This window comes from Ctenocephalides felis, unplaced genomic scaffold (assembly GCF_003426905.1).
Source record: "Ctenocephalides felis isolate EL2017-DRISC unplaced genomic scaffold, ASM342690v1 CF-g0.4_SCAFFOLD_03571, whole genome shotgun sequence".
NCBI classification, from domain to species: Eukaryota; Metazoa; Arthropoda; class Insecta; order Siphonaptera; family Pulicidae; genus Ctenocephalides; species Ctenocephalides felis.
This window is the reverse complement of record NW_020539725.1, coordinates 21,479,880-21,492,952: the sequence shown is the minus strand read 5'-3', so window position 1 is coordinate 21,492,952 and position 13,073 is coordinate 21,479,880. Positions and strand designations below refer to the sequence as shown.

The 13,073-nt window shown below is 31.9% G+C and overlaps 1 protein-coding gene across 1 annotated transcript in view; it reads left to right on the top strand.

The window, feature by feature from the left end:
* Positions 1-13,073, top strand: part of LOC113385797 (metabotropic glutamate receptor 2-like) — a 170,003-nt gene that overhangs the window by 113,207 nt on the left and 43,723 nt on the right. The window contains exons 8-9 of the mRNA XM_026623631.1: positions 19-168; positions 10,445-10,578. Coding sequence (XP_026479416.1) covers positions 19-168; positions 10,445-10,578 — 284 coding nt within the window. The remainder of the gene's footprint in view (positions 1-18; positions 169-10,444; positions 10,579-13,073) is intronic.

The following is a 13,073-nucleotide window of genomic DNA, read 5'->3' as shown; positions in this document are numbered from 1 at the left end:
TTTTTTATTTTTTCTCAGGTCTGACAGGCGACAGGTTTCGATTCGACTCGAATGGGGACGGTCCGGCCAGATACAACATTATTCATTTCAAGCAAATCAGTCCTGGCAAGTACCGGTGGATACGAGTCGGCGAGTACTACGAGGGCGAATTGCGACTTAACATGTCAGGTACGGTTCTAAGTATAAAACTTACTAAATGTACAGTTTCGATACTTTCACTTTTGAATACATTGCTGAATAGTATTTTTAGCTTTATAACATTGGTTCAGGGCTCACTCGTGGGTAGGTACTAGAGCGACTATTCCTGAATCAGAGGTACCGGGTTTGATCCCGCTTCAGGGAGCCTGATGTTAGGCAGTAGTGACACTTGGAAATACAGATAGCAAAATATTTCCATATGAAAATAGCCAATATCCGTCATTGCTGCATCAATGAAATATTCTATTACAAAAATTGTAATACATTATAACATTTGTCACACAGGGATGAGATAACTGTTTGGATTGCTATCTGTAAAACCAAAGTGGAATCAAGTCAAATTAGCCCAGCAGCTTACAGAACTCATAAGTTTTGTTGGTTGTTCCAAACAATAAAAAAATATTATTATTATTTGAATTTTTTTCATGTTTATAAGTTTTTTGGGCCCAACGGTGCTAGCACAAACATCAGCAGCATAATATCAAATTCTCACTTTAGGTTATAAATCTCAAATACATGAGTGTATCTGCCGTAAAATATACATGGCAAAGCTATGTTACCTTCCTGTTTTCATACAAAATGCTACCGGATATTGTCAAAATGCCATATATTTGCTGTACGATCAGACCTTTTGCACTTTAAATGCAATCTCACTCATATGTTATTAAGCCATATCTCAAGATTCAGTTATGAAACGTCTGACTGCACAACAACCACATAGGATTTTGATAGTTTTTAGTAGAACTTTATATGAAAACTGCTACATAACACTGCCTTGCCATAACATTGGTCTATTTTACGGTAGAATCCGCGGCATAATCTCAAGTGAGAATACACTTATAACTATTAGACAATAAATCTTATATAATCGCTTCACATAAAAAATTGGTTAACCGATGGGTTGCCTCACATGAACCATTATTGTAAGTGTTAGACAAGCAGCTTATAGGACAAGTAGTTCTGAGTAGTTCTTATTGCTGTTGAAACAAAAAAAGTTTTTTCATTTTTTGAATTAGAATTTTATGTTATTTTATGTTCTTTCTATCGTAAAATTTTGAATGACGCTTAATTTCAATTATTAATTATTTAATTGATTATACACACGTGTTTGAATGCTTTTGCAATTTTTGAAGGCAAAATGCCACTCACATCTAGTTTATAAAATTAAATTACATAATGTTTACTTACATTTTTAAAATGTATGCAAATATTACGTAAAACATAGAACAATTATTAAATTAAATATTAATTCAATTATATAAATGATTAGGTACATAAATCGGATATTTTTGGCATTTACTTATAACCGGATATAATCTGATATAAAATGATAATTTTACGGCTATATAAATTGGGAATGGAAAATCTCTCACACTAAACTTTCCTGATTCGAGTTAAAGTTTATCTTTTCTTGCGGATTTACCTTTGGGTAGAACACCTATTAAATATAACTTTTGAAAATTCTCGAAGAAATTGATTAATTACGATTTTGAGATCAGGAAAGCTTGCTTTCATTGAATATATTTATGTGCGCATTTGCTATCAAATTGTAAACAAAAATCTGTCTTGGTAGGAAGTAATAATATTTTTAATGATATATTACAAATGACCTTTTTTAACTTTTATGCAAAAAAATATTGCTTTTGCAATTTTTATTAAAATTTAAAATATATTAATTTGATATAAATCAATTTTTTCTTTTGGGTATAAAGAAGACCTATACCAATAAGCTATGATGGTTGATCAAAACTGATTTCATCAGAACAGATCGTATCCCGTATTCTGTTCCTGTTACTGAACAAAGTAAATTGTCATCGATTTGGATGTTGGAAATATTGTCAGATAAAAATTGAATTTGCTATTGCTTTGTTACATCCATTCCTGCAAATTCTTTTGCCATACTCTACGTGCAACTACCATTCTGTGGCTACTTCCAAAAAAGTTATCATAGTCTGAGCTTGTCTTATTCACGTTCCTTTAATTTCATATTGCAAACTTAATTTGTTTATATCACTTTTCTAAATCTCGCTGAGTTTTTTTCTAAACTTTGTGCATTGAAAAAAAATGATCAAGTAGTAATGGCATAATTCAAATAGGGAAATACATTTTAATTCACATATTAATTTAAAATTATTTTTTAACATGCATATTTATTTTACGTCAGTTTTTTATTTAGTTATCATTTATAGCGCATAAGAAAAGCGTCAAATTTGTTAACCTTTACCATTATTAATATTGTTGCATAAATATAATAATCAAGCTGGGAAAACAATGTTATGATAAAACTACTTGATAAGATTTTATCCTGGTAATATACTAAAGCTTATAACGTATAATATTAGCATATTAATTGAAGTTCTTACAAAAAAATCATCATAAAACCTTATATGTTTGAATATATCCGACAAAATCATATAGTAATTAATTTCCTAGAATTATTTTCATACGAAAAACGATTGTCACGCAAAGGGAATCAAAGAAGGTGTGTTTTTGCGGATTATATATGTTCTCGTACTGATGTACAATCAAGTAGTAATTATTTTTCTCTCTGATTAGCCTTTCAAATTCAAGGTTTTAGCATTTAGGCGTTAACTTAGTAATTATATATAATTACTTGCTTGTTTTCTGGCTAATACTGGATAATTTATCAAAATTCTTTCTATTATTACATATAAATATTTTAATCAGATTTGAGCTATTTATTAAATACTATACAAAGTCTCTTGATAATGGTTGAATTTAGTTGGGCGAGGCACAAAGGTCCATTTTGACTTTGAGCAATTATATTGTGAAAACTAAGCCGAGAGAAAATAGGTCCAATGTCTTATTTTTAATTTTAACGAAATAATTTTTTAACGAAATAATATTTTACGAAATAATAGCTACATTATTTTTTAACCAATGCAAAATATAGGTTTAATGTGTACATTTTTGCAGAAATAACCTTAATTTGGTATTTTTTTTTTTTTTTTTTTTTTTTTATTTATTTATGGCATTTGACCGTGTGGTCATTTAGCCTCTTAATACATAAATAATATGTTACAAAATTACAAATACCAGAAAAATACATTTTTTGCAAATTATTTACAACATAATATTGCGACTTAATTCTTAAAACCTTAATAACTAATACTTTATTTTTAGAACTATATTTTAATGTTACATTTTTTTAAGAAAAACAGAAAAATTTTATATATATTTTCATCATTAGTAGAAAAGGCTATTGTAGTGTTAATAGGAAAAATGAAGTTATATTTATTCAGTTCTTGTAGTAAGAATGTTCTTTGATTAGCATAGAGCTTGCACTTCCAAAAGATGTGGTCAAGATTGTGAATTTCCAATCCGCAAGAACAGAAGGGATCTTCTGCCATGCCAATTCTAAAAAGATGAGATTTGCAGAATGTGTGGGCCGATCTAATACGATTGATAACGGTTATTTCGTCTCTGTTCAACCTAGATTTGGCAAACCATGTACTAAAAGACACTTTTGGTTTGCAAAATTTAAATAAAGTTCCTTTTCTGCCTTCCATATCATATTCGTTTTGCCATAACCTTAATCCTTGTTTCCTTACCCAGCTTTTTAAGTCAGACGCAGGAGCCTTTCTTGAAGAAAAATTTGATAAACAGGCTTCTTTTGCAAGACCATCCACATATTCGTTTCCATGAATATTGGAATGCCCTTTTATCCATACTAATTTAATCGTGTTTTTATTTTCTAAGACGCTTTCTATTTTATGGATGGTGTCAAAAATTAAATCATTGCAATTTTCTTTAGGATGGTTTAGAGCCAGAAGTGCGGATTTACTATCTGTTAGGATTAAGGTTTTTGGAATCTTTTCTTGTATAACAAAGTCTAAAGCAGCATTGATACCTGTAAGTTCTGCCGAAAAGACTGAGGCAAAATCCGGTAAATTAAATTGTAAATTTTTCTCTCTATTAGGTACATAGACAGCACACCCCACTTTATTTTCTAACTTGGAACCGTCAGTGTAGATAACAGTGAAATCTTTCCATTTCGTGTCTAACCAATTCTCAAACTCCCTGTTTATTATACTTTTATTGGAATGATGAGTCATATAATTGAAATCATTCAAGACTATATATTTCTTGGGAAATGAGTAATTCCAAGAATGACTATGATACGATAGTTTATTATTTGTAATTATTCGATCTTCTAGAGGTTTCAAATTATAAAATCCAGTTATTAATGGAGGTGTCGGTCTATTTTTCCAATAGTTTACCCTAAAATGTAAAACAGCTAAATGTTCCAATTGTTTCGGGATTCGTTCAGAATCCGAGTTGAATTTTTTAATTAGAAATCTATTAGTTAGTATTTGTTTCCTAATGTTTAATGGGGCTTCCCCGGCTTCCGCTAAAATGGCAATGCGAGGCGTTGACCTCATAGCCCCCAAGCACAGTCTTAAAGCCGAATGTTGAGCTTTATCTAGTAATCCTTGTATATTGGTTGAGATTCCTCCGTAAATGAAGTATCCATAATCAATATGTGATCTAATTATGGATTTGTAGATAGCTAAACATGAACTTGGGTGGGCTCCCCAGTCAGTTCCAACCAATCTTCTAATGATATTCTTACCTGTTTCACATTTTTTGATCACCTCTTCAACGTGCACCCGGAAGGTCATCTTTTTATCAAAGGTAACCCCTAAAATTTTTACACTATCGTATATTTTACAGATCCAATTCCCCATATTGATTTCTTGAGGGTAAAGGAATTTTCTATGCCTGGTGAACAGGATACCCTTTGTTTTGACCAAGGAAAGGTTCAGGTGGTTGGACCTCATCCATTCTGAGACGCCTGTGATCGACAACTTCATTTTGTGAATGCATTCCTCAAGTGTGTTGCAAGAAATGTACAAAAATAAATCATCAGCATATTGTAGTTTCTTAACATCGTCTTGGGTAACTTCAGTAAAGTCCGACATATAAATATTAAATAATAACGGACTCAATATAGAACCTTGTGGTAAGCCTGTAAGAGCTACTCTGGGACCTGTTAATTTATTTTTATTTTTTACATATAGCAACCTATTGGTTAGTAGAAGAATTATCACTTTCATAATATTAGAGGGAATGTTCAATTTCTTAAGTTTGTTCAGTAAAATGCCATGATCAACATTATCGTAAGCCTTATGTATATCCGTCGCTAACAATAGGAGGTATCCGTTATTCGAATTAGATATATGAATGTCATTAGATAAGGTACTTAACAGATCACTTGTGCCTTGACCTCGTCTAAATCCAAATTGGTTTTGATTGAAGAGAGACTTGTTTTCTATATACCACTCCAATCTATTCTTGATGATGGCTTCAAATGTCTTATTCAAACAAGATAATAATGAAATTGGTCGATAGGATTCTATCTTCAAAGGGTCTTTATTCGGTTTCAAGATGGGAATAATTATAATTTTTTTCCAATCCTCTGGAATCCAGCATGTAGAAAGAATTGAATTAAATACCTCTATGATTAGACATTTTAATGCTATGGGGCTCTTCTTTAACATAATGTATGAGATATTATCCATTCCTGGCACGCTGTCTTTTTTATTTTTTAATATATTATCAAATTCATATAGTCTGATAGGAGAAATTAAGTCATCGGGATCTCTTCCGAGATTATTTGCAAAATTCAGATTGATTTCATTGGAGACCAAGTCTGGAACGAACATTTTTAGCATGTCTTCGAAGAATGAGCTAGCGACTGGAGGCTTAGATGAGTTTCTATTATTTTTGTTGTTAAAAATTTTCACTATATTCCAAAGCTTTGATGTATTAACATTACTATTGAGTGAGTTTGTAAAATCCATCCACTTTTTTCTCTTTTTGCATTTGAGAATTTTTTTTGTAATAGCGTTTATTTTTTGATACTCAATAAAATTGTTGTAAGTAAACTCGTCTACCATCTTTTTGTACGCTATTTTTCTTTGCCTCTTCTGGTTTTCACATTCTTCGTCCCACCAGATAGCGGGTTTAAATTGCTTAATTGCCACTGTTTTACGTTCCTTGAAGTGTTTACCAGCTGCTTCGTTTATGATCTCGATAATGGCATCATATTTTGACTTATGATCCTCATGGAGTACCACTTTTTTCAACTTATCTTCTATTTCCCATGCGTAATTCTTCCAATTGGCCTCTTTGGTATTCCATTTTCTGGAGGGATATATATAATCTTTTACATCAAAGTTAGTTTTTAATGTAATGTTAATCGGCAAATGGTCAGATCCTAAGCTGCCCGCATAAATGTCCCACTGGATTTTGTCATATAGATTATTGGAAAAAAAGTAAGATCTATTGGCGTACCTTTCCTACTTGCCGTGCTGATAGTGGTTGGTCTTCCATCATTCATTATGGTGAGGTTTAGGTCTTCAATTATGTTGTATAGAATCTCGCCTCCTCTGTCAATGGAGGCACTACCCCAAGCTAAATTTTTGCAGTTAAAATCCCCTATTATGAGTATTGGCATGGAAATAGTTTCAATTAAATCTTTAATGTTCTTGAAATATTCCTTAGAGTTCGGCGCACAATAGATTGAAATAATACATACCGGGTTTTCTAATTTTAAAATCACTGCACACATTTGGATAAGATGGCACTGAAATGGGTGGTTAATTTTCTCGCATAATATGTTGTCTTTGACTAGAATGGCAGTACCGCCATAACCGTCCACTCTGTCTTCTCGGAAAATCCGATAACCTTTGACAAAATATTTGTGACCTTCTTTAAGCCAGGTTTCGGACAGACCTGCCACATGAATTTTATGAGACCACATATAATGTTCTATACTACTCTTGTTTGCTAACATTGATCTACAGTTATATTGTAAAATGTTTATTTGTTTCATAATGAAAGGAGTACTGATTGATTTATTTTTCTGAACTCACAGGTAAATCCTTATTAGATTTTTTCTTTTTTAAACTTGCAGGATCTATTTTGTGTTTAATTTTTACCATTTTGAGAAAAACATCACTTAACAAATTTTTTAATACGGGATCATTTGGATTATAGACGTCCTTTAGCAGCCTAATGAAATGATATAGGCCTCCTGATGTGTTAGGATCTTCACTTTTCCTATTAGATTTTACTTCATTTTCAGAATCAGAATCTGATTTGTTTTTCACTCTTTTTCTAGGGTTTATAAAGTTTTCCTTGTCAGCCGTATTTTCTTTATAAACAGGTTTTATGCTATGTCCGATTACAGCCCCATTCTTTTCTCTCTTGGTTGAGGGTGGAACATGAATCCTTTTAGGTTTATTAAATGTCTGGAAGTTTGCAACATATCCTTGGTCTTCCCCCTCTTCCAGGTCCGATAGAACCATGAATTTATTGTTTATTAAAGCCCCACTCTGGTTAGAGTTCTTGATTTTCATAGGAGGGAAATCTTTATCTTTATTCAAGCTGCTAAGGTTAACTCTAACTGTTCTCGAGTATTTATCGTTATCAAAGATTTTTTTTGCTTCGTAGAAAGATAAATTCTGTGTTGCCATTAATTCATTAATATTTTTATATCTTTTATAGATCCTGCAATCTTTATTATAAGCCTCGTGGTTATCTTTGCACAGGCAGCATAGATAGTTGGTATCTTCTAAACATACGTCTTTAATATGAGGACCTGCACATTTGGGACACCTTAGGTCGTTCCGGCATTTTTCCCGAACGTGGCCAATACGCCAACATTTGTGGCATTGGGTGATCTTCTTAATATATGGGCTGACTGGGCATTTTACAGAATGTATACCTACCTTATCCGGCAGAATTGAACCTCTGAAAGATAATTTCACGCATTGCGAGTTGATTCTGCGTTTGTTGATGTTTTTTGGTATAAAACACTTCACGTCTATTACTGGAATGACTGATTCTATCTCTTCTAATATTTCTTCTGCCGTGAGATTAATATCTACATCAAAGATTATACCTTCCCTAATTAATAGGTATTTAGGAATGTAGGCTTTCAAATTATTAGCAGTAAAAAAATTATCGTCAAGAAGGCTATTTGCTGTTTTACCATTCCTAAGAACTAGTTTGACTTTATTGTTACCAATCACGATAATCTCCAGCAAATCTTCTTTCAGAATCGATCGTGATCTGTGTAGTAATTTTCCGAGAGCCATAGGGTGTAAACGTCCAATGTTTTTACTTAAAGATTCTACGTAAATGTAAAAAGGTCCAGTATCACACATATCAAAACGATTCGGTAAATGTATTTCATCAACGTTATTTCGATTAGAATTCTCATCACTAGGTACTTGCTCAATCATTTCAATATTTTGTGCTTCATTGCTTTTGTCACACACATTATTCATATTAATCGACTCTTCAATTCGAATTGACTCTTCAATCACCGTTTCAGCACTATTAATTTGCATTGGATTATGTTCCCTTCTTATTATGATCTCCTCATTATTAGAATTACGTAAATCTGTATTATTTTCATTTCCGACATAGTACACATTCATTGCATTTGCAACAGTCACGCCAATTTCCGAACATGTAGGAGGATTTTTATCGGGCGGACGGCCCTTTAATTGTCCAGTATCGGACTCCATAAAGACATTGATTTAATTAGCACAACAAAAATGCGGTTAATTTACTTAATTACCACTTATATTAATATAAAATACACAATGTTTATACGACACTGCGTGCCCCCGGCAAGGGGACACGTGTTTAACGGTATCTATTTGTACACAATGCAGTCACTAACACAGGTCACTGGACAGGTAGAAAAAATATTAGTACTTTTTGATATTTATGGAAAGGTTATTATTTATTCACCGATGTTAACAGCTCAACGTCTGAACGAATACTGAATTTGGTATTTCATCAGAAATAATCATCAGCAGAGTTGGATTTACTTATTTAACTCAATTTACTTTTTTATTTACTATTTTTTTATTATTCACACCTATGTCAGTCAGGGTGAAGATCCGTTTTACCAGAACCACATGTGTATTTTATAGAGATTATTTTATTATTAAAAAACTTATTGAGTTTAACTCAAAAATAATAATACACCTTATAAAACATATAAATATAAAACCTAGGCTTAAAAATTATATTAAGATCTCGTAAACTAAACAACAGTGCTCACTACCAAAAGAACTAACAACATTAAAAAATACATTTGTACTTTTGTTATGGATTTTCAACCATTGTATTAATAATCAAGGTAATAGTTAGTTATACAATTTTTCCCTCTACTTCCAAATATTGTTGTTAGAAAAAATCGAACTTTACTTGATTTTGAGATTTTGGTGGTGGACCATTTTACCCGCGGACATTTAAGCCCCGCTCTATCATGTATAAATAATGTCAAATAAAAATAGATATAGAATGTACAATATATCACCTTTTATTTTCTTTTAATTTGAAATTATTATTAAGTTGAAACGCTTTCTGCTATAATATGAAACCTTGCCAGAACTGTCTGGGTTAGTTATATTTGATTAATTGATTATTATAGATTTGTACAATATATCACCTTTTATTTTCTTTTAATTTGAAATTATTATTAAGTTGAAAAGCTTTCTGCTATGATATGAAACTTGACAGAACTTTCTGGATTAGTTATATTTGATTAATTTGGCTGCTTTTTTTTAAATATATACTTGTGATATTGACAAATTTTTAAGCAAAAAATTCTAGAATATAAACGCAAAATTTTTTAGTTCATTGTAAAATAAATATTTGTGTAATCGATATTCACGCTATATCGCAATGATTCTGATCCCGTATGTTAGGATATTGTTGAAAAAAAACGATATCATTATGTTGACTCATTATAATAACCGATATGAAAAAATATTTGGAAAACAGATGATCAGAATTGGGAAATATAATATAAAATGATATTACTCTGCCGCGATCAAAATAATAGAGGTTACATTAACCATACTGTTGCAGTTCGGTAGGCAAGAAACTAGAGCGTCCTAATAACTAGCCATAAGATTTATTGTTATAGCCCCAATGTATTGTAACGCAAATGTTTTTTGTTTTAATTAATAATCTTTCCCAATTTAAATTTTATCACCGTGCTGCACATAAACATGTTACAAATACAATTCACTATTAATCCTATGCCGTCGAATGGGTTGCTGTAAATCGAAATTAAAATCGGATTACCGTCCGTTCGGTTGAATTTTCATTAGTTCATTGGTTAGGCAAGTCGTCCATGTGTCTGTGATCGATGCGAGCACATTGTTTAATTAAAGACGGTTTTGCATTTCCGCAGAAGTGCAGTTCAAACTCCATCAGCCCAAGCCGCCCGAATCTGTTTGCAGTTTGCCCTGCGCGGTCGATCAGGCCAAAAAGTACGTCGAGGGTGAGAGCTGCTGCTGGCACTGCTTTAATTGCACGCAATACCAGGTAGGAGCATGCAATTTTCTTATGTAATAAATGTCATAAACATACATTGCGAAAAAATAAAACGAAATAAATGTATAGCGTGTAAATAGCGAGTTATTAATGAATATTTTATAATTTTTCGAGAGAGAAAAAAACTGAATTATGTAACTTTTGCAACGTAATTAGCAATTATGTAATCTAAAATTGAATAATTAAATACAAATGTATTTTTAGTATGATATCAACTTATTAAATTCAAACTGCTGTTTGTATTTGTATGGATATTTAAAATTAGACGTATATAAAAATGCCCAATTTGAATTTCAGTAATTATACTGTCTAATTTAATTTAAATGTATCAAACAACTATCGAGCTATCGATCTATGTAAAATTTTCGATTAATTCCTAATTGTGGAAATATATTTTTAACTTCCCATAGGGCAAGTTATAGTAATAGCAAAAAAATCGAAAATGAAAATTTTTATAGATATTTACGTTTCAAAATCTTCAAAATCTTTGGCATACCTTAGAAAAAATTGATGTATGTGTGTGTATGTGTGTGCGTATATGTATGTATGTTCAGATACAAATTTTCGTCGACGATTTCGGGAATACGGATCAACCGATTTGAATAATTAACAAACATTCGATTCGTATTGATGAGGAAACGTGCTGATTAGTTTTTGGCGAAGGCATGTCTAGCCGTTCCGAAGATACGGGGCAAAAAGTGCCAAAAACGGTAACTCAGTTTTTAAGAGAACGGAGCGTCCGATTTGAATAATTCAAAAACATTTTATTTGTATTCACTAAATGAAGAACTGTTCAAATTTTTGAAAAAGCAGGTCCAACGACTTTGGAGATATGGAGGAAAAAGTAAAAAAATGAGCCAATTGGCTAACAAAAATGAACATTATACATATGCACATCACATTATCAGATATTTTATAGAGATTTTAACTATAAGTATAAATTTTGTTTACATTCCTATGGTTTCCGTACCAATGTTTACGCGTTAGACCGCGACGCGGCGCTTACGCGCTTTGATATTTCGTCTTTATGCAGTTAAAGCAGTACGATTGCTTTGAAAAAAAGTTCAGAATTTCCAAAATATTTCAAAATAAATTATTTAGAATAGAATGATTAAATATGGTTCGAAATTCTATTCAAAGTTTCAAATCATTGATCAACTTTTATTGATTATTATTATTGATTATTTTTAATTACTCGAGTTTTGAATTGCGGTACGGGAAGTTCCAGAAATTTGCCTAAAAGCACGATGCCTTAATTGCCTTAAGACAGAATTCCACTTACAGCTAGTTTTTACCATTTTTCTTAAAATTGTCATCTGTCCCAGAATAAAACAGGACAGCCAGGGGCAAACAACTCCAATGTCTAATTCTTAATTCAAAGGGCATTTTAAGAAATAATGGTTGTAGGGTAGGGCAAAGCACAATGGTCCAATTTGATTTTCCCATTTGAATTGTGAAAACCAAACCAATTATATCACAACAAATAACACATATCAAATGGACAGTTTAATTTGACTATGTTCAGTATAATTCCCAACTACTTCATTGTTGAAAAAATGTGTTTTTTCGCTGTTTTTCAAAAATTTATAACATGGTGCTTTTAACCCCATTAGCGGAGTAAATTTAGGACGACCAAGAGGCAAACTGGGATAATACGTCTTACTTAAATTTTGAAGAGATTTTATAAAATGAAAGCTACATTATTTAACTCATGCAAAATATAAGTTGGTGGGTACATTTTTACAAAGATGGCACTTTATACGAGGTCTGTTCAAAAAGTACCCGGAATTACTAATAATTAAATTTCGCGGGTCTGGAGTGTCTGATTGTCAAAAATTTTTTTTTATTGTGTTGGTATACATGCCCCTAAAGTATGATGAAATTTTCAGCTATATTCACTGTTTACTTTGTCTGTGGTAGTCGCTAAGGTTCGACGTGTTTTTCTGAGCTCGGCGATTTTTACAATGGAAGAATTGAAAAGTCAAAGAATTTGTATTAAATTTTGCGTAAAAAATGAAATAAAGTGTTGCAAAGTGCAAAAATTCACCAGATATGGCTCCGTGTGACTTTTTCCTATTCCCAAAGTTGAAGAGACCCATGAAAGGACGGCGGTTTTCCTCGATTGAAGAAATAAAGGCCGAATCGCTGAGAGTGCTCAAGGACATATCAAAAAGTGAATATCAAGGGTGCTTCGAAAATTGGAAAAAACGCTGGCATAAGTGTATTATATCTGGGGGGGACTACTTTGAAGGGGACCACATTAATGTAGACGAATAAATAAATATTTTTTTGAAAAAACGAAAATTCCGGGTACTTTTTGAACAGACCTCGTATAAGCTTGAATTGATATTTCGTCAGAAATATTCATCAGCCGAGTTTAAATAACCACTATTTTTATTTATTTCTTGTAAGATAACTTCATAAGTGATTTAACAATTTTATTTACTGTTTTTTATTGTTCACGTCTTTGTCAGGGTAATGGTTTA